The sequence below is a fragment of the Carcharhinus amblyrhynchos genome, unplaced genomic scaffold (genome assembly GCF_965287045.1).
Source record: "Carcharhinus amblyrhynchos unplaced genomic scaffold, sCarAmb.v2.hapA scaffold_848, whole genome shotgun sequence".
NCBI classification, from domain to species: Eukaryota; Metazoa; Chordata; class Chondrichthyes; order Carcharhiniformes; family Carcharhinidae; genus Carcharhinus; species Carcharhinus amblyrhynchos.
Window position 1 is genome coordinate 31,888 of NW_027650588.1, and position 26,999 is coordinate 58,886.

The following is a 26,999-nucleotide window of genomic DNA, read 5'->3' on the forward strand; positions in this document are numbered from 1 at the left end:
TGGGTTAAGGGAAGGCTTGCTGTGATGCTCTTCATGGTTGAATAGCCACTCTCTAGACTTACAACTTTGGACACTCCTTTAAGACCCATCTGCCTATACAGGCAGAGGTTGTTAACAGCTGGATGTGTCTAAAGGCTCCCTGAGGGGCATTAGGATTGCTGAAATCCACACTAATAAAGCTATGTACATTCCTGTAGTTCAATTAGAGTATTTTCCAGATAGGGAGACCTGTGGTGATGTCTTGGTCCCTTTCCAGTCGTGGATCTATGCACGTTTATATTGTGCAGGTTCCTCACTGTTCACCAAATGCTGGAATTCAAATGGTTCCCTGGAATCTTTCACTCCCACCCCAGAGGGTGGACAAGGCATCAGTTTAACCTCTCCCCAAAAATCCAGCACCTCATACAGTCCAGCACTCCCTCAGTACTGCGCTACAAGTGTCAGCCTGGATTGTACAGCCCTTGAACTGATGCCTCAGTGATGAGACTGGGCTGGGTTACGTGACAAACATTGGCTATTCCACTGAGCTGACCCCAAACCGAAGCAGAAGGTGCCTCCAACACCAGTGCTGCTGGAGCCCGTAGACCCTGCATCAGAATGACTGAGACCCTCCAGACAAGAGGATAGACACATGGACTAAAACTGAAAGGCCACCAGTTACTGTTTGGATGCCAATATTCCAGACCTGTCTTGTCCCAGGCAAGCAAGACCGTCTGATTTCGACAGGGAGCTGGTTTGGCTATGCTAAATTGCCCATAACGTCCCAAGATATGCAGGTGAATTAACCGTGCTAAATGTGTGAGGTTATGGGGATAGGGCTTGAGCAGGGCCTGGGTAAGATTCTCTTTCGGAGAATTGCTGCAGACTAAATGGGCCAAATGGCCTCCTTTTGCACTGTAGGGATTCAATGTTACTAACTGTACCAGCACGGCTAAACCTCGGGATAGGAAGAAGTGAACACTCTGGCACCTTAAGAATATTTTAGTCAGGTGGCACTGGAGAATCTAAAATAATCACAAATAAACAGCTGGTAACATGAACAAGATGAACTTTGCAGTTTAATTTTGAAAATATATCACTCCCGTGATACAAAATTGTTCTGGTCTGAGCTCTTCTGTCTCCACCTAATTTTGCTTTTGTTGAACTTGGATTTTTATTAACTCTGAAAGAGCTAACAGCTGACATTGGGTTCAGACCTTGTCAGGGTGTGATTACGCTTCCAATCTCCCTTTTAGGAGATGGTTATGATCAAAACAGTCTCACTGTTTGGAGACGGTTAAGACGTGAAGGTTACTATGATCCCCATGGAGTCCAACAGACCAAAAGAAGCAAATTTACCAAACGACCCAAGTGGAGAAACCAATGGACAAAATTCCATCTTCTGCCATAGGAGCAGAATTAGGCCACTCGGCCCATCAAGTCTGCTCTGCCAGTCAATCAGGGTTGATTTTTTTTCTCATCTTCATTCTCCTGCCTTTTCCCCATAACCCCTGATCCCCTTATTAATCAAGAACCTATCTATCTCTGTCTTAAAGACCTCAGTGACCTGGCCTCCACAGTCTTCTGCGGCAAAGAGTTCCACAGATTCACCGCTCTCTGGCTAAAAAATTTCCTCCTCAATCTCTGTTTTAAAGGATCATCCCTTTAGCTTGAGGTTGTGCCCTCTGATTCTAGTTTTTCCTACTTGTGGAAACATCCTCTCCACGTTCACTCTATCCAGGCCTCGCAGTATCCTGTAAGTTTCAATAAGATCCCCCCTCATTCTTCTAAATTCCAATGAGTACAGACCCTGCGTACAGAGTCCTCAACTGTTCCTCATACGACAAGCTCTTCATTCCAGGGATTGTTCTTGTAAACCTTCTCTGGGTCCTTTCCAAGACCAGCACATCCTTCCTTAGATATGGGGCACAAAACTGCTCACAATACTCCAAATGGGGTCTGACCAGAGCCTTATACAGCCTTAGAAGTACATCCCTGATCTTGTATTCTAGCCCTCTCAACATGAACGCAAACATTGCATTTGCCTTCCTAATGCTGACTGAACCTGGACATTAACCTTAAGAGAATCTTGAACTCCCAAGTTCCTTTGGTGTTTCTGATTTCCTAAGCATTTTTCCATTTAGAAAATACTCTATGCCTCCATTCCATTTTCCAACGTGCATAACCTCACACTTCTCCACATTGTATTCCATCTGCCACTTCTCCTAACCTGTCCAAGCCCTTCTGCAGCCCCCCTCCTTCCCCAATACTACCTGTCCCTCTACATATCTTTGTATCTTCTGCAAATTTAGCAACAGTGCCTTCAGTTCCTTCCTCCAAATCATTAATGTATATTGTGGAAAGTTGTGGTCCCAGCACTGACCCCTGAGGCAGCCCACTAGTCACCAGCTGCTGTCTATCAGTGACCCAATCCTCTATCCATGCCAGGATCATACCCTTAACACCATGAGCACTTAACCTATTTAACAGTCTCCGACGTAACACCTTGTCAAAAGTCTTCTGGAAGTCTAAAGAAATCACATTCACTGGTTCTCCTTTATCTAATTTCCTTTTGATAATTTTTACTTTAACAATCAAACATAACCATAACAAATTTAGACAGATCAATATAAACATTAAACTTAAATTAGTGGATATAACAAAGATAGATCTCACGAGTTTATTTAAGTGTGTTTAATATATATGCCACCGATTTCAACCACAAAGTCTGTCAAAGCTATAAAATCTCCTCCATTAGAATTCCAGTTGCTTTCCTTCAAGGATAGAGTCACCAGTTCTTAACCAACAGCAGATCACAGTCAACACAGATTCCATGGCATGGTCTTCACCAGGATGGCATATTCCTATGGCACTTTCTCACCAGTTGCTCACAACAGTCTTAATGGCACCCCAGCAACACCGCTATCCAACCTCTCAGCACCAGCCTTGTGGATTCTGTGGATCAATTAACCAGCTTTTCTCAAATGTGCCACCATATCTGCTCTGACCTTTCTACGCGTGGGCCAGTTTTCACGCTGCGCCAAAGGTCACAGATCCTGAGCTGCAGCGTCGCACTGCCGATGTCTGATCATCCCATTCTCCCCCAATCTCACTGGCCCTGACAAGACATCAAGTCCAAATGCTGCTCACCAGTTGCGCACCCCCCCCCCCTCCCCCCACCCAGCCCTGGGACAGGGACAGGTACAGGTGACTGCCATTCCTAACCCTGGACAAGCTCCAGTTATTCAACCTCACCTACCTGTCCCCACCTCATCCTGTGGGGCCGGACACTTTTCTCTCTCTGCCAAGGGTTGTTTAAGGGCCAATATTCTCTCTGTTATGATAGGGTTAAGATGTGGACGGTTTCTCACTTTTGCAGCTCGTCAGGGAGCTTAATGGTGACTTGAGCATTCTGGATGTTTATGATCATTAGTAAGTGTCAGTTTCTGGTCTTGGCTCAGTGTTTTTCCCGTTGATTTCACTGTTCCATCATTGCCTTCACGCTGCTATATTTAAGTTACTGTGTTGCTGCGATGTGCTCCTTATGGCCCAAGCTGACCCTCTCAGGTTGCTTTCCCAGTGCAAATTTGTGAGCTCAAAGCCTCCTCTTTATACTCAGTCTTCTCCTGATCCAGGAGCGGGAGGGAAGGGTTCCCACTCCCAGTCGGAAGCCCATGGCTCCAGCTGGTAAGCACACTTGTGAATGGGCGTCGCAGTTGAATCTAATAATCACTTTGTACACAGCAAGACTCCGCAGGCAGCAGTGAGGTAACTGGTCAGTTACTCCTTCCTTGGGCAATGGCTGGGAACAGTTTGGGGTATGTGATAAAGCTAATATAAAGTGAGGGACGTTGACCAAGATAAAGGCAAAACACTATTGAAATCTGAATCAAAAACAGACAAGGCTGGAAAATCTCAGCGGGTCTGACAGCATCTGTGGAGAGAGAACAGAGTTAACATTGGCTCTATTACCTCTCCACAGATGCTGTCAGACCTGCTGAGTTTCTCCAGCATTTTCTGCCTGCGTTGACCAAAACCAATCCCCTTTCATTTTCTGTACTATGTACCGCTTTGAGTGCTTGGATATGTGAGAGACACCAGGTCACTGGTTCGTGCGTTTCCCCGCACTCCCTAGAGAGAGAGGCCTGGGCCTTCCTTCTCCCCAACCCCCCAGAGGGAGAGGTGTACGGGCTCTGCTTATCCCCCACTCCGTGCGGGGAGAGATCCGGTGGACATGAAATTCTGGAAAATAACCCTTCTCTTTCTAAAATATGACTGAAGGTGTTACAGCAGAACTGGAGCACTGAATTCTTGACATTCATTACAGACACAAAGCCAGGCTTATAAAAAATACATTTGTACGATAAATTGAAAAACAAGAATCATTTAAAAGTTTTATTCCAGAGATTGAGAAGAAATAATCATTTCATTTTGTCATTCCTTAAAATTTATGGCTCAATGCTACGAGAGTGCAGTGAGAGGGAAATGAAATCCCTTAATTAAACTTTTATTCGATTTAACTACTTTATCGTGATCGCCTCCTCCACACAAAGGATGGCAGAAATCTGAAACTCTGTTTCAAAACCCTGTTAGCACTGAGGGGGCAATTGAAAATCTCAAAGCCAAGATTGATGGATTGTTGTCAGATGAGGATATTTGATTTACAATTGTCACATATATTGGGAATACAGTAAAAAGTATTGTTTCTTGCGCGCTATACAGACAGAGCATACTGTTCATAGAATATACATGGAAGAAGGAAAGGTGAGAATGCAGAATGTAGTGTTACAGTCATAGCTAGGGTGTAGAGAAAGATCAACTTAATGGGAGGGAGGTCCATTCAAAAATTTGATGCCAGCAGGGAAAAAGCTGTTCTTGAGTCGGTTGGTACATGTCCTCAGACTTTTGTTAAATAAAATGTAAATTACTGTACATGCTGGAATCTGAAACTAATAGAGAAAATGCTGGAAAACCGAGCTTTGACAAAGAGTCACATGGACTGGAAACATCAGCTCTTTTCTCTCCTTACAGACCTGCTGAGATTTTCCGGCATTTTCCCGGTTGGTTTCGGACTTTTGAATCTTTTTCCTGACGGAAGAAGGTGGATGAAAGTACGTCTGGGGTGGATGGGATCCTTGATTATGCTGCCAGTTTTTCCGAGGCAGCAGGAAGTGTAGTTGGAGTTGATGGATGGGAGACTGGTTTGTGTGATGGAGTGGGCTACATTTACAACCCTTTGTAGTTTCTGGCAAGATCTGGATCTACGATGAGTAGATGGAGTTAAGGTGCAAATCAGTCATGATTTGGCCTGAGTGGTCTCTTCCTGTTCCTCTGTTGCTGCTTTGATTAGATGCTGAGAAAGTTCCTGCAGGAGGTGGTGGCAGAGTCCTAACTTCGGGGTGGCACGGTAGCACAGCGGTTAGCACTGCTGCTTCACAGCTCCAGAGATCTGGGTTCGATTCCCGGCTCGGGTCACTGTCTGTGTGCAGTTTGCACATTCTCCTCGTGTCTGCGTGGGTTTCCTCCGGGTGCTCCATTTTCCTCCCACAGTCCAAAGATGTGCAGGTTAGGTTGATTGGCCATGCTAAGAAATTGCCCCTTAGTGTCCAGGGATGTGTAGGTTAGAGGGATTAGTGGGTATAATATGTAGGGATATGGGGGTAGGGCCTGGATGGGATTGTGGTCAGTGCAGACTCGATGAGCCTCTTTCTGCACTGTAGGGTTTTATGATTCAATGATGATTCACTGGACCAGTAATTCAGGCTATTGCTCTGGGACACAGGTTCAAATCTCACCATGACAGCTGATGAAATTTAAACTAAATTAATGAAATCTGGAATTGAAAGTTAGTCACCCTAGGCCGCGAAGCTATCATTGGTTATTGTTTGGAAAAATAAAATCTGGTTTACTAATGTTCTTTAAGGAGGGAAATCTGTCATTTCTACCTGGTCTGGCCTACATGTGACTCCAGACCCACGGCAATGTGGTTCACTCTTAAATGCCCTCTGAAATGGTCTCGCAAGTCTCTCACTTCAAGGGTAATTAGGGATGGCCCAGCGACACCTACATTCCATGAACCATAAAATCCCAACTGTGCAGAAGGAGGCCATTCGGACCATCGAGCTTCCGCTGACTCTGACAGCGCATCTTACCCAGACCCTATCCCCATAACCCTATAGCTAACCCACCTAACCCGCACATCTTTGGATTGTGGGAGGAAACCGGAGCACCCGGAGGAAGCCCACGCAGACATGGGGAGAACATGCAAACTCCATACAGACAGTGACCAAGCCAGGAATTGAACCCGGGTTCTTGGCGCCGTGAGCAGCGTTGCTAACCCCTCTACCACCAAGTGTAGGTGGGAGAGTACAGGTAGGTTGGAACGAGAATGTCTATGATGTTTAGTGCAGCCAAGAGCTAGAATTCTTTAAATATCTTGCAAATCACAAAACATAATGGAAAACTGAGGCTGGAAGGGGGAGTTTGGATAAACCAACCTTTCTGGAAACTCCCTAAACACATCCATCTGTAACCCAGGCGGAATATCCCTGGGACATTCAAGAAACAGCGTTCCCCATTTAAAATTCCAACATTAGCCATATTGGAAAAGGTTTGATCAGGTGGGGAGGGTAAAGGTGAGAGGTTCCGTGACCTACATAAGAACATAAGAAATAGGAGCAGGAGTAGGCCATCCAGCCCTTCGATCCTGCCCCGCCATTCAATAAGATCATGGCTGATCTGTCGTGGCTCAGTTCCACTTTCCCGCCCTCTCCCCATAACCCCTAATCCACTCTCTTATCAAGAACCCATCAACCCACTTCTTAAAAATATTTAGCGAGGCAGCCTCCACCACTTCAACGGGCAGAGAATTCCAGAGATTCACCACCCTTTGAGTGAAGAAGTTCCTCCTCAACTCCGTTCTAAACCGCCTCCCCTTTATCTTGAGGCTGTGCCCCCTAGTCCTACTGTCTTTTTTGAGCGGGAAGAGTCTCTCCACCTCTATCCTATCCATCCCATTCATCATCTTATACGTCTCAATGAGATCTCCCCTCATTCTTCTAAACTCTAACGAATACAAGCCTAGTTTATTCAGCCTCTCCTCATAGCTCAATCCCCTCAACTCCGGTATCAGCCTAGTAAACCTCCTCTGCACTCCCTCCAGGGCCAAAATATCCTTGCGCAGGTGCGGCGCCCAAAACTGCACACAGTACTCCAGCTGCGGCCTCACCAATGCCCTATACAGCTGCAGCAAGACCTCCCTACTTTTATATTCAATCCCCCTCGCTATGAAGGCCAGCATCCCATTCGCCTTCCTGACCACCTGCTGCACCTGCAAGCTGGGTTTTTGCGACTCATGCACAAGGACCCCGAGGTCCCTCTGCACCGTCACATGCTGCAGTTTTTCGCCACGTAAGTAATAGTCCTTCCTACCATTCTTCCTACCAAAGTGGACCACCTCACACTTGCCAACATTAAATTCCATTTGCCATTTCCTGGCCCATTGGCCCAGCCTATCTAGATCCTTCTGCAGACTCTCCACACCCTCCGCACAATTTGCCTTTCCCCCAATCTTGGTGTCATCAGCAAATTTCGACACCCTGCACTCGGTTTCCTCCTCCAGATCATCTATATAAATGGTAAATAGCTGAGGCCCCAGCACCGACCCCTTCGGCACCCCACTAGTCACCAACCGCCAATCCGAATAGCACCCATTGACCCCCACTCTCTGCCTCCTATTTGACAACCAATCCTCTATCCACGCTAACACCCTACCCCCAACTCCATGTCCCCTGACCTTCTGCAATAACCTCTTGTGAGGTACCTTGTCAAACGCCTTCTGAAAATCCAGAAGGACCACATCCACCGGCTCTCCTCTATCCACTGCCCTAGACACATCCTCATATCATCCTCCGGGATGACAGAGTTGGTTATCGTATAGGGAGTACAGGAATCGAGATTGTAACCTGTGGAGTGATGTGATTTTCTCCCTGAAAGTTGGCAATTCATTATTTGGCACAGTAGTTAGTGCTGCTGTCTCACAGCGCCAGCGACCTGGGGGTTCAATTCCCGGCTTGTCTGTGTGGAATCTGCACATTCTCCCCATGTCTGCGTGGGTTTCCTCCAGGTGCTCCGGTTTCCTCCCAGTCTAAAAGACATACTGGTTCATGCATTGTCCATGCTACATTCTTCCTCAGTGTACCCGAACTGGCACCGGAGTGCACTTCTGTCTCCAAAATGAGGCTTGAAATTGTTCAGATCAGAGGCAGGTCACCTGTGAGTGACATAAATCATTGCCCTCCAACTGGCCAGGATTAGTCAACGCAGCATCTCCCGGGGCTGGAAGCTGTGAACATTCTGGTCTGGTCTCCAGCAGTAATGTTTCTTGTTCGTTCTGTGTTTTTTTGACAGGTCCTCTCGCTTGGAGCTGATGTGCTTCCAGAATATAAGCTGCAAGCCCCTCGGATCCACAAGTGGACTATTCTTCACTACAGTCCGTTCAAGGCTGTATGGGACTGGCTGATTCTGCTGCTGGTCATACACACTGCCATCTTCACACCCTATTCTGCTGCCTTCCTGCTAAACGATCAGGAAGAGGAGAAGCGACTGGAGTGTGGCTACTCGTGTAACCCGCTGGCTGTTGTGGATCTGATCGTTGACATCATGTTCATCATTGACATCATCATCAACTTCCGCACCACCTACGTCAATGAGAACGATGAGGTGGTCAGCCACCCAGCCAAGATCGCCATCCATTACTTCAAGGGCTGGTTCCTCATCGACATTGTGGCTGCCATTCCATTCGACCTTCTCATCTTCAGGTCTGGCTCCGATGAGGTAAAGGGCAAATAAAAAGATCGTTTCAAAATGACCATCTAAATCAAACCCATCCAGGTTTCAGATTGGAGGCTCGTGCACCAGTAGACCAAAGATCACCTTGCACACGCAGACATACAGATAGGTACACACACAGACCAAACACAATTAGACACACTCACATAGACACACGCAGATAGGTACACACACACCAAACACAATTAGACACACTCACATAGACATACACAGATAGGTACACACACAGACCAAACACAATTAGACACACTCACATAGACACACGCAGATAGGTACACACACACAGACCAAACACAATTAGACACACTCACATAGACACACGCAGATAGGTACACACACACAGACCAAACACAATTAGACACACTCACATAGACACACGCAGATAGGTACACACACACAGACCAAACACAATTAGACACACTCACATAGACACACGCAGATAGGTACACACACACAGACCAAACACAATTAGACACACTCACATAGACACACGCAGATAGGTACACACACACAGACCAAACACAATTAGACACACTCACATAGACACACGCAGATAGGTACACACACACAGACCAAACACAATTAGACACACTCACATAGACACACGCAGATAGGTACACACACACAGACCAAACACAATTAGACACACTCACATAGACACACGCAGATAGGTACACACACACAGACCAAACACAATTAGACACACTCACATAGACACACGCAGATAGGTACACACACACAGACCAAACACAATTAGACACACTCACATAGACATACACAGATAGGTACACACACACACACACACACAGACCAAACACAATGAGACACACGCTCACATTGACACACGCAGATAGGTACACACACACACACACACACAGACCAAACACAATTAGACACACTCACATAGACACACGCAGATAGGTACACACACACAGACCAAACACAATTAGACACACTCACATAGACACACGCAGATAGGTACACACACACACACACACACACACACAGACCAAACACAATTAGACACACTCACATAGACACACGCAGATAGGTACACACACACAGACCAAACACAATTAGACACACTCACATAGACACACGCAGATAGGTACACACACACAGACCAAACACAATTAGACACACTCACATAGACATACACAGATAGGTACACACACACACACACAGACCAAACACAATTAGACACACTCACATAGACACACGCAGATAGGTACACACACACCAAACACAATTAGACACACTCACATAGACACACGCAGATAGGTACACACACACCAAACACAATTAGACACACTCACATAGACATACACAGATAGGTACACACACACACACACACAGACCAAACACAATTAGACACACTCACATAGACACACGCAGATAGGTACACACACACCAAACACAATTAGACACACTCACATAGACACACACAGATAGGTACACACACACACACACACACACACCAAACACAATTAGACACACTCACATAGACACACACAGATTGGTGTACACACACACCAAACACAATTAGACACACTCACATAGACATACGCAGATAGGTACACACACACACACACCAAACACAATTAGACACACACTCACATAGACACACGCAGATAGGTACACACACACACACACCAAACACAATTAGACACACTCACATAGACACACACAGATAGGTGTACACACACACCAAACACAATTAGACACACTCACATAGACATACGCAGATAGGTACACACACACACACACCAAACACAATTAGACACACTCACATAGACATACGCAGATAGGTACACACACACACACACCAAACACAATTAGACACACACTCACATAGACACACGCAGATAGGTACACACACACACACACCAAACACAATTAGACACACTCACATAGACATACGCAGATAGGTACGCACACACACACACCAAACACAATTAGACACACTCACTTAGACACACACAGATAGGTGTACACACATTAAACACAATTAGTCACACACCCACATAGACACACACAGATAGGTACACACACACCAAACATAATTAGACATAATAGACACATGCAGATAGGTACAGACACACACACACCAAACACAATTAGACACTCATTCACGTAGACATATACAGAGAAAGACACACACAAACATAGGCAGATGTATAGATACATACGCAGACACATACACTTACATACACCCAAAGAACTAGGTGAGATTGGGCAAGGGTAGAGACAGTGGAAGGGTGAAGGGAGAGAAAGGGGAGGGGAAAGGGAGGGTGAGGGGGGAGGGAGAGAGGGAGGGTGAGGGGGGAGAGAGAAGTGAGAGGAGGTGTGAGAATGAAGACAAGGGGAGAGGGAGAGGGACAGACTAAGGAGTGAGATGGGTGAGGGAAAAAAGTATAAAAAAATGACGCCAAACAAATACTCCAGTGTGTGTCTGTACCTATCACTTCCTGTGCCTCGTGTCCCTGTCTGAAATACTCTACACACAGTCTGTCTCTCTCCTCTTGTGCTGCCCATTCTCTCTTTCTTTCTGTCTCTCTCACCCGTCTGTCTTTTTTCCTGCCCTCTCCTCATCCATCCGCCTTTCCTCTTTCTCTCCCTCGATGCCTGACATCTTCTCGGTGTCCACGCTCTCAGTGATCTCCCTCTCCCTCTCTCTGTCTCTCTCTCTGTCTCTCTCTCTCTGTCACTCTCTCTGTCTCTCTCTCTCTCTCTCGCTTTCCCCACGTCCGACTGTGTTGAGGAGTTACAGACAGGCTGTTGATTAAAAATGAATCATATTTCAGATGAATCCAACACCTGACAATTTCTTAATCAAAGCACAACACCCAGTGGCCTCGCTGCCCTGAGCAGCTGCCGGGAGAGCAGACAAGCTGCATGCTATTAACGCAGGCTTTCAACTCTCTGACAGGGTGTGAGTGTCAGCGGAAAGACCAGCCCATCCCTAATTACCCTTGAGAAAGTGATGGTGAACCGCTGCAGTCCTTGTGGTGTCGGTTCCCCCCGCGGTGCAATTAGGAAGGGAATGCCAGGATTGTGGAACAGGGTTGAGGGGCTGAATGGCCTCCTCCTGTCCCTCTCTTGTGAACTGAGAGCTTGTTCGCGCCTCCTTCCCACACCTCTCCCTGTGAAGGGTTGCCTGTGAATCCTCCAAGCACCGGGCACCATCTGAATGATGACCAAATTATCATGGGGCAGTTGGAGGAGGGTCAAGGGGCAGTGGGTACTCAGTCAAACCAGAAAACAGTGAGTGTCCTGGCAGGGGCAGAGAGGCCACCAGGCACCCCCACCCCACAAAAGCATCAGATCCAAGCACTTACTCTCAATCGAAAGTAGTAAACAGTAAAATAATACTGCAGTCAGTGTACAGATATCTCCCTGAGAGAGAGGGGGGACTGAGAGACACCAGTCAGTGTACAGATATCTCCCTGAGAGAGAGAGAGAGGACTGAGAGACACCAGTCAGTGTACAGATATCTCCCTGAGAGAGAGAGGGGACCGAGAGACACCAGTCAGTGTACAGATATCTCCCTGAGAGAGAGAGGGGACTGAGAGACACCAGTCAGTGTACAGATATCTCCCTGAGAGAGAGAGAGAGGACTGAGAGACACCAGTCAGTGTACAGATATCTCCCTGAGAGAGAGAGAGGGGACTGAGAGACACCAGTCAGTGTACAGATATCTCCCTGAGAGAGAGAGGACTGAGAGACACCAGTCAGTGTACAGATATCTCCCTGAGAGAGAGAGGACTGAGAGACACCAGTCAGTGTACAGATATCTCCCTGAGAGAGAGAGGACTGAGAGACACCAGTCAGTGTACAGATATCTCCCTGAGAGAGGGGGGTCTGAGAGACACCAGTCAGTGTACAGATATCTTCCTGAGAGAGAGAGGACTGAGAGACACCAGTCAGTGTACAGATATCTCCCTGAGAGAGGGGGGACTGAGAGACACCAGTCAGTGTACAGATATCTCCCTGAGAGAGAGAGAGGGGACTGAGAGACACCAGTCAGTGTACAGATATCTCCCTGAGAGAGGGGGGTCTGAGAGACACCAGTCAGTGTACAGATATCTCCCTGAGAGAGAGAGGACTGAGAGACACCAGTCAGTGTACAGATATCTCCCTGAGAGAGAGAGAGGACTGAGAGACACCAGTCAGTGTACAGATATCTCCCTGAGAGAGAGAGGACTGAGAGACACCAGTCAGTGTACAGATATCTCCCTGAGAGAGAGAGAGGGGGACTGAGAGACACCAGTCAGTGTACAGATATCTCCCTGAGAGAGAGGACTGAGAGACACCAGTCAGTGTACAGATATCTCCCTGAGAGAGAGAGAGGGGGACTGAGAGACACCAGTCAGTGTACAGATATCTCCCTGAGGGAGAGAGGACTGAGAGACACCAGTCAGTGTACAGATATCTCCCTGAGAGAGAGAGGACTGAGAGACACCAGTCAGTGTACAGATATCTCCCTGAGAGAGGGGGGACTGAGAGACACCAGTCAGTGTACAGATATCTCCCTGAGAGAGAGAGGACTGAGAGACACCAGTCAGTGTACAGATATCTCCCTGAGAGAGGGGGGTCTGAGAGACACCAGTCAGTGTACAGATATCTTCCTGAGAGAGAGAGGACTGAGAGACACCAGTCAGTGTACAGATATCTCCCTGAGAGAGGGGGGACTGAGAGACACCAGTCAGTGTACAGATATCTCCCTGAGAGAGAGGGGACTGAGAGACACCAGTCAGTGTACAGATATCTCCCTGAGAGAGAGAGGGGACTGAGAGACACCAGTCAGTGTACAGATATCTCCCTGAGAGAGAGAGGGGCCTGAGAGACACCAGTCAGTGTACAGATAGCTCCCTGAGAGAGAGAGGGGCCTGAGAGACACCAGTCAGGATAAAGAACTCTTGTAAAGATTTTGGGAGTGATTCACCCAGCCCACTGTGCTGCTTTAGCAGCGCAACAAGCCAGGAGACAGAAGCGGAGTCCGTTTAGCAGGCTTCCTGCTGGGTGCCGTGGTCTCGGCGAGTTATCAGGTGCCAGATTTCCAGCATTGTCAGCTCTACGCCAGAAGTTGGCATGGAGCCGCATCATGTATTCATATTACCATTTACATAACTGCCTGGGACAGGAGTCTCCAGGCCTGCTAGAATCTCTCCACCCAGCCAGGAGAGGTTCTCTCCAGCCAAGGTTACAACAGCTCCACACTAATGGGGAGCTGTCAGCCTGACCCCACTGGAGTGAAGTGGGGGAGGCAACCGAGGCCCCCCCAGGAGGTCGGGGATGAGGGGGTACCTTTGGGCATTGCCATCTTGGCAGTGCCAAGCAGGTACTTGGTAGTACCAAGGGACAGGGGCATAATGGGGTGGGGCTGAATGGGGAGGTGGGGCCTCTGGGGGGAGGTCAGTACCGTTGGGGGTGTGGTGTCCAGGCTGGCCTGGATATATCCGGGAGGCTAGCGATTGGTCCGTGGGGGAAATCAGAGAGATGGCGATGTGGGGGGTCACGGGGCTGGCCAGTGATTGGGAGCCCAAGCAGACATTGGCCACTGCACGTGTGTCATTCTCGGTGCTGACAGATCAGCACATGCGCAATGGCCCACTCAGTGCTTGGCTGCTGGTCCTCCAGCAGGAATAGACCTGACTCCATGATTTTTTTGCGTGATTCACACTCAGGCAGTGTACAATGTGGGAGATTCATTTTGAAAACCCCAGTAAAAAAAACCAGCCGGGTTTACTCCAGCTTTTACACAAATTCAACACTTAGAATTTTTTTTGGCAGAATCCCATCCCTCCTGACTGTCTGATATTCCCCTCAGTCTGTGTGACATTTAAGAAAGAGAGTTGACAGGGACACTGCAGTATTGCATTTTGTCTATTTTACTGGATATCTTTATACTCTTATGGCCGGATTTCTAAAGCAGTTTTGAGAAGCTGGTGTCATGCGGATATAGTGAAAGTACAAAGGGCTTTCTGGACCTCATCAAATCATCCACGACTGAATGGTTACCTTGGCAACAGATTGGCTCGGTGCGACTGTAATTGTGTCACAGACTGGGATGTCAGTTCACTAATAGGCCTTAATGTAGTGTTTGAGGAGTGAGCAGACAGCTTAATCTCAGCTGTAATGTTACCTTTAGCAGCGCAGTGGGTGATTTCAGTAACTATTCACTGGGGAGAAAAGGCATTTGCACTTGTCACTCTCAACCACATCTAAACCGCGTCCAATCTCCAGCTCCTGCTAGGTATGGAGGACAAAATTACCCCTCATTCATTGGAGCTAGACTGGGGGGGAGGTGGTTTGTCGTAAACTTCACAATGAGCTGGCTGTGCCTCAATTGGTATCTGTAATTTGCCTCGGTGCTTCTCCACATAGTTATCCTGAACCTCGGCATCAGGGAAGCAACCCACACATATGGTGTCATTTCCGAGTCAGAATGTTCCGGGTTCAAGGATTGGAAATCCCAGGCTGACGCTCCATGGCAGCGCTGAGGGAGTGCTGCAGTGTCAGTGCTGCTCGCTGAGTGTAAGAGATTCCCAAGGCACTATTTCAGAGAAGGGAGCAGGGGAGTTCTCCCCGGTCCTGGGCAATATTTATCACAGAACGAAATATGGAACCCTGCAGCGCAGAAAGAGGCCCTTCGGCCCATCGAGACTGCACTGAACACAATCCCACCCAGGCCCTACCCCCATATCCCTACATATTATACCCACTAATCCCTCTAACCTATGCATCTTGGGACACTAAGGGGCAATTTCTTAGCGTGGCCAATCAACCTAACCCGCACATCTTTGGACTGTGGGAGGAAACCGGAGTACCCGGAGGAAACCCACGCAGATACGAGGAGAATGTGCAAACTCCACACAGAGAGTGACTCGAGCCAGGAATTGAACCCAGGACCCTGGAGCTGTGAAGCAACAGTGCTAACCACTGTGCTACCATGCCTCCCGGTCGTTATTATCGATTATCATTCAATCAACATCACCAAAACAAGTTCAGGAGCGGCACAGTTGGTTAGCACTGCTGCTTCACAGCGGCAGGGACCCGGGTTCGATTCCCGGCTCGGGTCACTGTCTGTACGGAGTTTGCACGTTCTCCCCGCTTCTGTGTGAATTTCCTCCGGGTACTCCGGTTTCCTCCCACAGTCCAAAGATGTGCGGGTTAGATGAAATGGCCATGATAAATTGTCCCATAGTGTCAAGGGGACAAGCTAGGGGGGAAATGCATGGGGTTATGGGGATACGATGGGATTGTGATGAGTACAGAGCCGAAAGGCCACCTTCTGTACTGTAGGATTCCACGATTCTAAGTTTTCTTCTTCTTATCACATTACTGTGTGGGATCTTGCTGTGCACAAACATTTTTGCTGTGTTTCCGATGTTATAACATTGACCAGATTTCAAAACTAAAAGCTAACCTCCCCTTAGTCCCACGGTGACCACAGGCTGTTCTCCCCTTTGAGGGGGAGAGCCGGCTGGCGGTGATTTAACCTGAGGATCACCCACACCTCAGGCGAAGGGCGAGGTTGAGAAGGCGAGGCCTTCACGAATAACCTCGGCTGGTACGGGAATCGAACCCACGCTGTTGGTGTCGCTCCGCATCGTGAACCCAGCCGTCCAGCCGGAAGTGAGGTGGGAGTCCTTGACATCGAGGCAGCGTTTGACCGTGTGTGGCATCAAGGAGCCCCGGCAAAACTGGGATCGATGGGAATCGGGAAAGTTGTCCATTGGTTGGAGTCAGACCTGGCACAAAGGAAGATGGCTGTAGGTCAATCACCCCAGCTCCAAGACATCACTGCTAGCGTTCCTAAGGATTGTGTCTGAGGCCCAACCGTTTTAATCAATGACCTTCCTTATACTATAAGGTCAGAAGTGGGGATGTTTGTTGACTCCGCAATGTTCAGCACCATTTATGATTTCTCAGATACTGAAGCAGTCCATGTCCAAATGCAGCAAAACATTCAGGCTTGGACTAAGAAGTAGAAAGTAACATTTGTGCCAAAAAAATGCCAGGCAATGATCATCTCCAATAAGAGAGAATCTAACCATCGCTCCTCGACATTTAATGGCATCGGAGACAAAGTCCCATCTTCACATTGAGGATACCCTCCATTGTGTTCTGTGGCACTACCATCATGCTAAATGGAATAGATCCCAAACCGGTCCAGCAACAAAAAACTGGGTAACCATGAGGTGCTGTGGACCATCAGCAGCAGCAGAATTGTACTCAACCCCAATCTGTGACCTCATGGCCCGGCTTATCCCCAACCAACCCTGGTTCAATGAAGAGTGCAGGACATGCCAGGAGCAACACCAGGTGTATCCAGAAATGAGGTGTGAACTCAGTGAAGACACGACACAGAACTTTTGTGTCAAACAGCGGAGTCTAGGAATGCTGTTAAGGGTTCACCTCCCTGACTCCCAAAATCTGTCCACAGTCTACTGGACACAAGTCAAGAGTGTGACGGAATATTCTCCAGTTGCTTGGATGAGTGCAGCTTCAACAACACTCAGGAAACTCAGCACCATCCAGGGCAAAGCAACCCACTTGACTGGCACCACATCTGCAAACTCCACATTCACTCACGCCACTACCAACTCACAATGACGGCATTGTGTGCCATCTACAGGAACTCACCAAGGCTCCTCCAACAGCACCTTCCAAACCCATGATCTCTACAAAAAAGGACAGGGGCAGCAGATACATGGGAACACCACTACCTTTAGGCTTCTCTCCAAGGCACACACCATCCCGACTTGGAAATATATTGCCATTCCCTCACTGTCACTGGGTTAAAATCCTGCAATTCCCTCCCTAACAGCACTGTGAGTGTACCTACACCACATGGGCTGCAGCAGTTCAAGAAGGCAGCTCACCATCAGCACATAGGGATGGACAATAAATGCTGGCCTGGCCTGCGATACTTTCATCCCATGAATGAATAAAAGAACTCCCAGATTTCCATCAGAAGATTAATGTTAATTCCGGTTAAATTCCTGATAATATAGAAAGGTTGGCAACCCTCGTTCCCAGTTACTCCGAACACATGACTCAATAATGAAGCTTAAGGTGTCGTTTCAGTTGTCACAAGTATTTTTGCTAGTCTATAATATACCATGGTTCTTCTCCACATAGTTATCCTGAACCTTGGCATCAGGAAAGCAACCCACACATACGGCGCCGTTAAAGTGCGGCGCTCCACTTTCTCTTGACCCACGTCACAGATAAAAGGGGCAGATTGGAGCGCCAGCAGAACAAACGCACTCCCACAGCAGCGTAACGCCTGCAGCCTCAGAACAAGCAATGTTCAGGGGCGCTGGGGCAACAGTGCGCAAAATCTGCCATGACAGGTGGCAGAAGGAGAACTCGGATAAAGGGACCCAGCGAGGCGCATGAATTATTCATTTCCTACCTAGTCATCTCCCATAAGTGCAAGCCCCCCAGGATGTGGCTTTCATCTGTTCCGGAGGAACAGAGAGAGGGAGTTATTAATGGAACACCCATTGGCAAATCTCACCAAAAAGCACACAACATCCAGTGAACAGCTGGTGGACCCTCTTTCACTGAGCACACCATACGCCTTAGGGTTTGTTTGTCCCAAGTGATTAAAAAAAGCATTTCCTCAATGAAGCTATTCAAGCTTTATGAACTGAGTTAGAATATGTTGTTTACAAGCAACGAGAGAGTGTCCGTTATGAGTGGGTTCTATTGTTTATAGGGTGTAGGGATCAATCGCTGTTTGTCAGCAGTCAGGACTCTTCATGATTTCAATTCGCCCCATCTAATGACCAAATCAACAAGCCTGGCATCGAACCTGCTCAATCACACAATTGTTACAGCACAGAGCAGGTTATTCAGCCCATCAAGCATGCACTATCTCTCCAAATGAGTATTTCACTTGGTGCCATTCTCCTTCCTTCTCCCCATAACCCTACACATTCTTCCTTTTCAGATAACTGTCCAATTCCCTCTGGGAAACTTCGTTTGAACTTTCCTCCACCACGCAGTCAGGCAGTGCATTCCAGATCTTAACCACTCATCGTGTGAGAGAGTTTTATTTCCTAATATCGTGCCTGCTTCTTTTGAAAATGACTTTCAACCTGCGCCCTCTGGCTCTTGATCCTTTTACCAGGGGGAGGGGGAGCAGTTTCTCCCTATCTATTCTGTCCAAGCCCCCTCATTATTTTAAACATCTCTGTCAAATCCCCCCTCAGCCTTCTTTTCTCTAAAACAGCCCCAACTTTACCAATTTATCTTTGTAACTGAGGATCCTCATCCCTGGAAATATTCTCCTGAATCTTTTCTGCACTCTCTCCAACGCCATCAGATCCTCCCTGTAGCGTGGTATCCAGAACTGTACACAGTACCCCAGCTGAGATCAAACTAGTGTATCATGGAAGTTTAACATAACCTCCCTGCTCTTGTACTCTGTCACTATTAAGAAAGCCTCAGATATTGTATGTTTATTGGCCACACTCTCAACCTTTTCCTGTTACCTTCAATAACTAATGTACATATACCCCCATGTCCCACTGCTCCCAAACCCCTGTTAGGGATGTATTCTTTATTTTGTATTAGCTCCTCGTGTTCTTTCTACCAAATGAATCACTTCACGATTCTCTGCAATGAACTTCATTTGCCAACTCTCTGCCCATTCCACTAACCTGCGCACACCCTTTTGGAGTCCTGTGCCATCCTCATAGTTCTCACTGCCTCCAAGTTTTGTATCATCTGCAAATTTTCAAACTGTGCCTTGCACATCAAGGTCGAGATCATTAATATACATCAGAAAAAGTAAGGGTCCCCATAGTGACCCGTGGGAAACTCCACAACAAAACTTCATCCAACTCAGCCAGTCGAATGCCAAAAGAGAAAACGCTGGAAAATCTCAGCAGGTCTGGCAGCATCTGTAAGGAGAGAAAAGAGCTGACGTTTCAAGTCTAGATGACCCTTTGTCAAAGCTAAAAGGCGCAGAAAGTGAAAGATAATTATATTGCAGGGGGAGGGAATGAAAGATGAGTCATTGCAACAGAAACCCGGGGAAAAGACTGCCATTCACACCTTTTATTCTCTCTCTGAACAGCTGTTGGCAGTCTTTTCCCCTGGTTTCTCCCTGAGCCCATAACCTTTGCAGTATCCAATGTAATTTCTTGATACTACATGGAGTGAATCAAATTGGCTGAAGACTGGTATCTGAGATGCTGGGGACCACTGGAGGAGGCCAAGATAAATCATCCACTCAGCACTTCTGGCTGAAGGTTGTAGCGAATGCTTCAGCCATATCTTTTGGTCTGATGTGCCGGGCTCCTCCATCATTGACCATGGGGCTATCTATGGAACCTCCTTTCCCAGTGAGTTGTTTAAATTTTCCATCACCATTCAGGGCCAGATGTGGCAGGACTGAGATCTTAGATCTCATCCATTGGTTGCTCAGCTCCGTCTATCATTTACTCCTTCCACTATTTGGCATGGAAGTATTTCTGTGTTGTTGCTTCACCCAGTTTGACACCTCATTTTTAGGTATACCTTGTGTTGCTCCTGGCATGTTCTCCTTTGAACCAGGCTGGGATGTTATTAAAGGTAGACTGGGGGATATGCCAGGCCATGGGGGTTACAGATTGTGATTGAGTACAATGCTGCTGATGGCCCACAGCGCCTCATGATTGTCTTGAGTTGCTAGATCTGTTTGAAAACTATTCCATTCAGCATAGTGTTAATGCCAAACAACAACATAGAGGGTATCCTCAGTGTGAGAGGGTAACACTGTCTCCACAAGGACTGTGCAGGGCTCACTGCTACTAATACTGTCATAGACAGATGCATCTGTGATAGATATTTTGGGAAGGGCGAGGTCAGGTCTCATTTGTTGGTTCCCTGATTGTCTGCCGCAGACACAGCAGCTACGTCCTTCTAGACAGGCATCTGGGTTTGAGATGGTGCTATCAAGCCACCCTCTCCAGAGCAAAAGGAACTTTCCTATAGTGTGACAACTAGGACTGCATACAGTACGCTAGCTTGACAAGTGTTATATACATTCCATCATAAACCTCACTAGGGAAGTGATCCTGATGGAGCTGTGGTCTCTGGATCCCAAAGGACTCCATCCTAGGGTCTTAAAAGAGACAGCTAATGAGATAGTAAATATGTTGCTGTTAATTTTCCAAAATTCATTTGATTCTCCCACCTAGTGCCATTTGCCTCCCTCAGTGCTTTCTTCAAGTGGTGTTCATCATGGAGAAGTGCTGATTCATCATCTGAGGCAAGCTGGGGGGAGAAGATAAGGGGAATTAATAGTAGATAATGAGGAAATGGCTACCATTAACATAGATGATCTGGAGGAGGGGGCTGAGTGTAGGGTGACGAAATTTGCTGATGACACGAAGATGAGCAGAAAAGCAAATTGCGTGGAGGGTGTAGAAAGTCTGCAGAGAGATCTGGATAGGCTGAGCGAGTGGGCGAGGACCTGGCAGATGGAGTATAATGTTAGCAAGTGCGAGGTTATCCACTTTGGTAGAAATAATAGTAGGAGGGATTACTATTTAAAAGGCGAAAAGCTGCAGCATGCTACGGTGCAGAGGGACCTGGGGGTCCTTGTGCACGAGTCACAAAAACCCAGTCTGCAGGTGCAGCAGGTGATCAAGAAGGCGAATGGGATGCTGGCCTTTATAGCGAGGGGGATAGAATATAAAAGCAGGGAGGTCTTGCTGCAACTGTACAGGGTACTGGTGAGGCCGCAGCTGGAGTATTGTGTGCAGTTTTGGTCACCGCACTTGCGGAAGGATATATTGGCCTTGGAGGAAGTGCAGAGGAGGTTCACTAGGCTGATACCAGAGATGAGGGGGTTGGACTATGAAGAGAGATTGAATAGACTGGGTCTGTACTCGTTGGAGTTTAGAAGGCTGAGGGGGGATCTTATAGAGACATATAAGATAATGAAGGGGATGGACAGGGTAGAGGTAGAGAGATTCTTCCCGCTCAGAAAGGACAGTAGGACTAGAGGGCACAGCCTCAAGATAAGGGGGGGCAGTTTAGATCAGAGTTGAGGAGGAACTTCTTCACTCAAAGGGTGGTGAATCTCTGGAATTCTCTGCCCGTTGAAGTGGTGGAGGCTACCTCGCTAAATATATTTAAGTCACGGGTAGATAGGTTTCTGATAGACAAGGGAATTAAGGGTTATGGGGAGAAAGCGGGAAAGTGGAACTGATCCACTTCAGATCAGCCATGATCTTATTGAATGGTGGGGCAGGCTCGAAGGGCTAGATGGCCTACTCCTGCTCCTATTTCTTATGTTCTTAAATGAACGAATATTTGGCCTCCATGTTCACTATCGAGGATACAAAAAACATTGCGTTAAAAGTTGTAAATCGGGAGGTGGAAGGGAGAGAGGACCTTGGTGAAATTGCAGTCACTAGGATCATAGAATCAATTATTCTTACCGTATAGAAAGAGGCCTTTCAGCCCATCTTGTCTGTGCTAGCCATCGAGCAGCTATCTAATCCCATTTTCTACCACTTGGCCCGTTGTCTTGTGTGCTGTGCTGTTTCAAGTGCTCATCCGAATGCTTCTTAAATGTTGCGAGGGTTCCTGCCTCTACCACCCTTTCGGGCAGCGAGTTCCAGATCCCCACCACCCTCTGGGTCAAAAGGTTTTTCCTCAAATCCCCTGCCCCTTACCTTAAATCTATGTCCCCTGGCTGTTGACCCCTTTACTAAGGGGAAAAGCTTCTTCCTATCTACCCTATCTATATCCCTCATAATTTTGTACACCTCAATCATGTCTCCCTCTCCCCAGCCTTCTCTGCTCCAGTGAAAACAACCCCAGTCTATCCAGTCTGTCTTGATCGCTGAGGCACTCCAGCCCAGGCAGCATCTTAACGAGTCTCCTCTGCACCCTCTCCAGAGCAAAAGCATCCTTCCTGTAGTGTGATGACCAGGACTGCACACAGTGCTCCAGCTTGACGAGTGTTATATACATTCCATCATAAACCTCACCAGGGAAGTGGTACTGAGCAAACTAATGGAGCTGACCAGTCTCTGGGTCCCAAAGGACCCCATCCTAGGGTTTTAAAAGAGATAGCTAATGAGGTAGTAAATGTGTTGCTGTTAATTTTCCAAAATTAATTTGATTCTGGAAAGGGCCCATCAGACTGGAAAGTAGCAAATGTAATCTCTCGACTCAAGAAGGGAGAGAGGCAGAAACAGGAAACCCTGGTCCAGTTAGCTTGGCATCTGTTGTGGGCAAGTGTTAGAATCGATCATTAAAGAGGATATAGCCGGGCACTTAGACAATCTCAAGGTAATCAGGAAGAGTCAGCATGGTTTATGAAATGGACTTTAACCAATTCACTGGAGTTCTTTGCAGGTGGAACATGTGTTGTGGATAAAGGAGAACCTCTAGATGTACTGTACTTGGATTTCTGGAAATCATTTGATAAGACGTCACATCAAAGGCTATTCCAGAAAATAAAAGCTCATGGTATCAGGGTAACATGATAGCATGGATGGAAGATTGGCTGGCCAGGAGAAAACAGAGTATGCATAAATGGGTCTTTATCTGATTGGCAGGGTGAGTCGAGTGGAGTCCGACAGGGGTCTGCTGGGAGCTCCATTATTTACAATTTACATCAATGATTTAGATAAGAGAGCGAAGGTATGATCTCTAAATTTGCAGATGACACTAAAGATAGATAGAGAAGTATGTTGTGAAGAAGACATAAGGAGTTTACAGAGGGATCTAGTTAGGTTGAGTAAGTGGGCAAAAATTTGGCAGATGGAGTATAGTGTGGAAAATTGTAAAGTTGTTCCCTTTGTCAGGAAGAATAAAAAAAGCAGAGGATGACTTAAATGGGAATGACTGTGGAATGCTGAATGCAGTGGAATTCTGAGGCATAAATCACAAGAAATTAGTATGCAGGCACAGTGTGTAATCAAGAAGCCGAATGGAATGCTAGCCTTTATTATGGAAGGAATTGAATGTAAAAGTAGGGCTGGAGGATGCTGGAAAAACGCGGCAGGTCTGGCAGCATCTGTACAGAGAGAAAACAGAGTTAATGTTTTGACTCTGTATGACTTCATCAGAAGATGCAGGAGATGGGTTGACCTCAGGTGAGAGACCTGTCAGCCACAGGCAGGAAGAAACCTCGGCACCATTTTTGGAGGTGGCATCATCAGAACAGATGTGACGGAGACAGAGAAACTGGGAGAATGGGATGGGGTCCTTAATGAAAGCAGGGCAGAGCTATGGGTACCTACATGGGCCCCAGTAAAGCCTGTCTTCTTGTGAGGTGTGTGGAACACTTCTTGGTCTGGTCCTACTCAGACCCCCTCCCGCAACTCTTTCTCCATTATATCCATGCCTGTATCAGTGCTGCTTCAAGCTCTCATCTGGATCTGGAAAATGTATCCATTTGCTTGCAATTTCCACCCCTCTCACCTTCAGATGTCCGTCTCCAACACATCCCTCCTCCTCCAATCAGCCTAAAAGCACGTTTTTGGGGTGTGGGAGGAAACCGGAGCACCCGGAGAAAACCCACGCAAGCACGGGGAGAATGCGCAAACTCCCACAGACACCGGCCCAAGCTGGAGATCCGACCCGGGTCCCTGTATCTGCACAGCAAACAGTGATAGTCACTGAGCTGTCGTGTTGCCTGTCAGTTGGTCCAGTTTAAGCGTACACTAACGACGTGAAGCACTAGGCAACTCTCGAAACAACATCCAAGAGCATCCCTCGCACGACCCACCGCGTGTATGCCCCTTGTTGGACAACAAGGCAGACTGAATCGCCTGTGGATGTAAAAAAAAAGACATCAGTAAACATACAACAGCTTATTCAGACATTCACAGAAGATGTGGATAAATGTGAGGTTATCCACTTTGGTAGCAATGACAGGAAAACAGATTATTACTGGAATGGGTGTAAATTGAGAGAGGCGGATACTCGGTGTCCTAGGTATCCTTGGGCATCAGTCGCTAAAAGTAAGCGTGCAGGTACAGCAGGCAGTAAAGATGGCAAATGGTATGTTGGCTTTCATAGCAAGAGGATTTGAGTATAGGGATAGGGATGTTTTGCTGCAATTGTACAGGATGTTGGTGAGTTCACACCTGGAGTATTGTGGGCAGTTTTGGTCTCCTTATCTGAGGAAGGATGTTCCTTGCTATAGAGGGAGCACAGCGAAGGCTGATTCCTGGGATGGCAGTCTGTCATATGAGGAGAGACTAAGTCGGTTAGGATTATATTCAGTGGAGTTTAGAAGAGTGAAAGGGGATCTCATTGAAACTTATACAATTCTAACAGGGTAGATTCAGAAAGAATGTTCCTGATGGTGGGGGGGTCCAGAATTAGGGGTCATAGTTTGAGGATAAGGGGTAAACCTTTTAGAACTGAGGGGAGAAGAAATTCCTTCATCCAGAGGGTGGTGAATGTGTGGAATTCATGACCACAGAAAGTAGCTGAGATCAAAACGCTGTCTGATTTCAAGATGAAATTAGGTATAACTCTTGGGGCTAAAGTGATCAAGGGATATGAGGAGGAAGGGGGAATCAGGATATTGAATTTGATGATCAGTCGTGATCAAAATGAATGATGGAGCAGGCTCGAAGGGCCGAATGGCCCAATCCTGCTTCTAGTTCCTGTTTCTATGGAAAGATTCCCTTTTGCAGATTTGTATTCACAGGGCATCAGGGTAAAAAGGAGTGGTGTAATTGTGATAAGGCTGAATGAACACATTGTGGTGGAGGAATGCATTCCACTGAGTGTCCTCATCACTTGTTATTGTCTGTGTAACGAGTACATGCGATTTACACGGTCACTCTGTGTTACTGACACCGTCACTCTCTCTGCGGCTCTGACACTGACGGAATGTGACTCTTGTGTTCCAGACTACAACTCTGATTGGGCTCCTGAAGACGGCCCGCCTCCTACGGCTGGTACGGGTTGCCCGTAAACTGGATCGCTATTCGGAGTATGGGGCGGCAGTGCTGTTCCTGCTCATGTGCACCTTTGCCCTCATTGCCCATTGGCTGGCCTGTATCTGGTACGCCATTGGCAATGTGGAGAGACTCTACATGGTTCACAAGATCGGCTGGCTGGACAACCTGGGGGATCAAATCGGGAAGCGATACAACGACAGCGATGCTCTTTCCGGACCCTCCATCAAAGACAAGTATGTGACTGCTCTCTACTTCACCTTCAGCAGCCTGACCAGTGTCGGATTTGGGAATGTTTCTCCAAACACCAATTCCGAGAAGATTTTCTCCATCTGTGTCATGTTGATTGGCTGTAAGTGTCTCTGCTTTTCATTTGGTGCTTGAAGGGAAGGTTTTGACTTCCTACACTGGCCCCATCAAACACTCCCGGGACAGGTACAGCACAGGGTTAGATACAGAGTAAAGCTCCCTCTACACTGTCCCCATCAAACACTCCGGGGACAGGTACAGCACAGGGTTAGATCCAGAGTAAAGCTCCCTCTACACTGTCCCCATCAAACACTCCCGGGACAGGTACAGCACAGGGTTAGATCCAGAGTAAAGCTCCCTCTACACTGTCCCCATCAAACACTCCCGGGACAGGTACAGCACAGGGTTAGATACAGAGTAAAGCTCCCTCTACACTGTCCCCATCAAACACCCCCGGGACAGGTACAGCACAGGGTTAGATCCAGAGTAAAGCTCCCTCTACACTGTCCCCATCAAACACTCCCAGGACAGGTACAGCACGGGGTTAGATACAGAGTAAAGCTCCCTCTACACTGCCCCCATCAAACACTCCTAGGACAGGTACAGCACGGGGTTAGATACAGAGTAAAGCTCCCTCTACACTGTCCCCGTCAAACACTCCCAGGACAGGTACAGCACAGGGTTAGATACAGAGTAAAGCTCCCTCTACACTGTCCCCCATCAAACACTCCCAGGACAGGTACAGCACGGGGTTAGATACAGAGTAAAGCTCCCTCTACACTGTCCCCATCAAACACTCCTAGGACAGGTACAGCACGGGGTTAGATCCAGAGTAAAGCTCCCTCTACACTGTCCCCATCAAGCACTCCTAGGACAGGTACAGCACGGGGTTAGATACAGAGTAAAGCTCCCTCCACACTGTCCCCATCAAACACTTCCAGGACAGGTACAGCATGGGGTTAGATACAGAGTAAAGCTCCCTCT

General features: G+C 47.5%; 1 protein-coding gene across 1 annotated transcript in view; it reads left to right on the plus strand.

The window, feature by feature from the left end:
- The window catches only part of LOC145340217 (voltage-gated inwardly rectifying potassium channel KCNH6-like), a gene marked incomplete at its 3' end in the record, with an annotated part of 54,987 nt that extends 28,869 nt beyond the window's left edge, over window positions 1-26,118 (plus strand). Inside the window, exons 2-3 of the mRNA XM_080184643.1 lie at window positions 8,389-8,814; window positions 25,719-26,118. Coding sequence (XP_080040769.1) covers window positions 8,389-8,814; window positions 25,719-26,118 — 826 coding nt within the window. The remainder of the gene's footprint in view (window positions 1-8,388; window positions 8,815-25,718) is intronic.
- Window positions 26,119-26,999: the final 881 nt, after the last annotated feature.